The sequence below is a fragment of the Nematocida major genome (assembly GCF_021653875.1).
Source record: "Nematocida major strain JUm2507 chromosome Unknown 428, whole genome shotgun sequence".
Taxonomy (NCBI): Eukaryota; Fungi; Microsporidia; genus Nematocida; species Nematocida major.
Window position 1 is genome coordinate 1 of NW_025952852.1, and position 796 is coordinate 796.

The window sequence follows — 796 nt, forward strand, 5'->3', positions numbered from 1 at the left end:
CGATAGTTCTGGATTAGCCTGCATATTTGGATTGCTCGCCATGTGGATTTTGTGTTTTGGATTGATATTCTCCGTCTGAGGGTCAGCTTCCGTAGTGACTTTATCCTTTATAGCAGCTTCGTCTTCTGTAACCGGCTCTAAAGTAGTATTATTTTCTGTAACCGGCTCTGAAGCAGCGACATCTTCTGTAGCCGCTTCTGAAGTAGTATTGTTTTCTGTAACCGGCTCTGAAATAGCGACATCTTCTGTAACCGCTTTTGAGACGGCTTCGTCTTCTGTAACCGGCTCTGAAGCGGCTTCGCCTTCTGTAACCGGCTCTGAAGCAGTATTATTTTCTGTAACCGCTTCTGAAGCAGCTTCGTCTTCTGTAACCGGCTCTGAAGCAGCTTCGTCTTCTGTAACCGGCTCTGAAGCAGCTTCGTCTTCTGTAACCGCTTTTGAAGTAGTATTATTTTCTGTAACCGATTCTGAAGTAGTATTATTTTCTGTAACCGCTTCTGAAGCAGCAACATCTTCTGTAACCGCTTCTGAAGCAGCGGCATCTTCTGTAACCGGCTCTGAAGTAGCTTCGTCTTCTGTAACCGCTTCTGAAGTAGTATTGACTTTGCCTTCTGTAACCGGCTCTGAAGCAGCAACATCTTCTGTAACCGCTTCTGAAGTAGTATTGTTTTCTGTAACCGGCTCTGAAGCAGCAGAAGGTCTAGGTATGTTTAAAGTAGATTCGCTGCTGTTGATACGGGGCTCTGCTGTTGAAATAGAAGTGCTTTCGGTGGCGGGTGAGTTAATTGCTCCCGTC

At 45.7% G+C, this 796-nt stretch overlaps 1 protein-coding gene across 1 annotated transcript; it reads right to left on the reverse strand.

The window, feature by feature from the left end:
* On the reverse strand, nucleotides 1–796 carry NEMAJ01_2414 (uncharacterized protein; the record flags this gene model as incomplete). Its single annotated transcript, XM_047916250.1, has 1 exon — nucleotides 1–796. A coding segment is annotated over one exon (796 nt), but the record flags the coding sequence as incomplete, so codon positions are not given.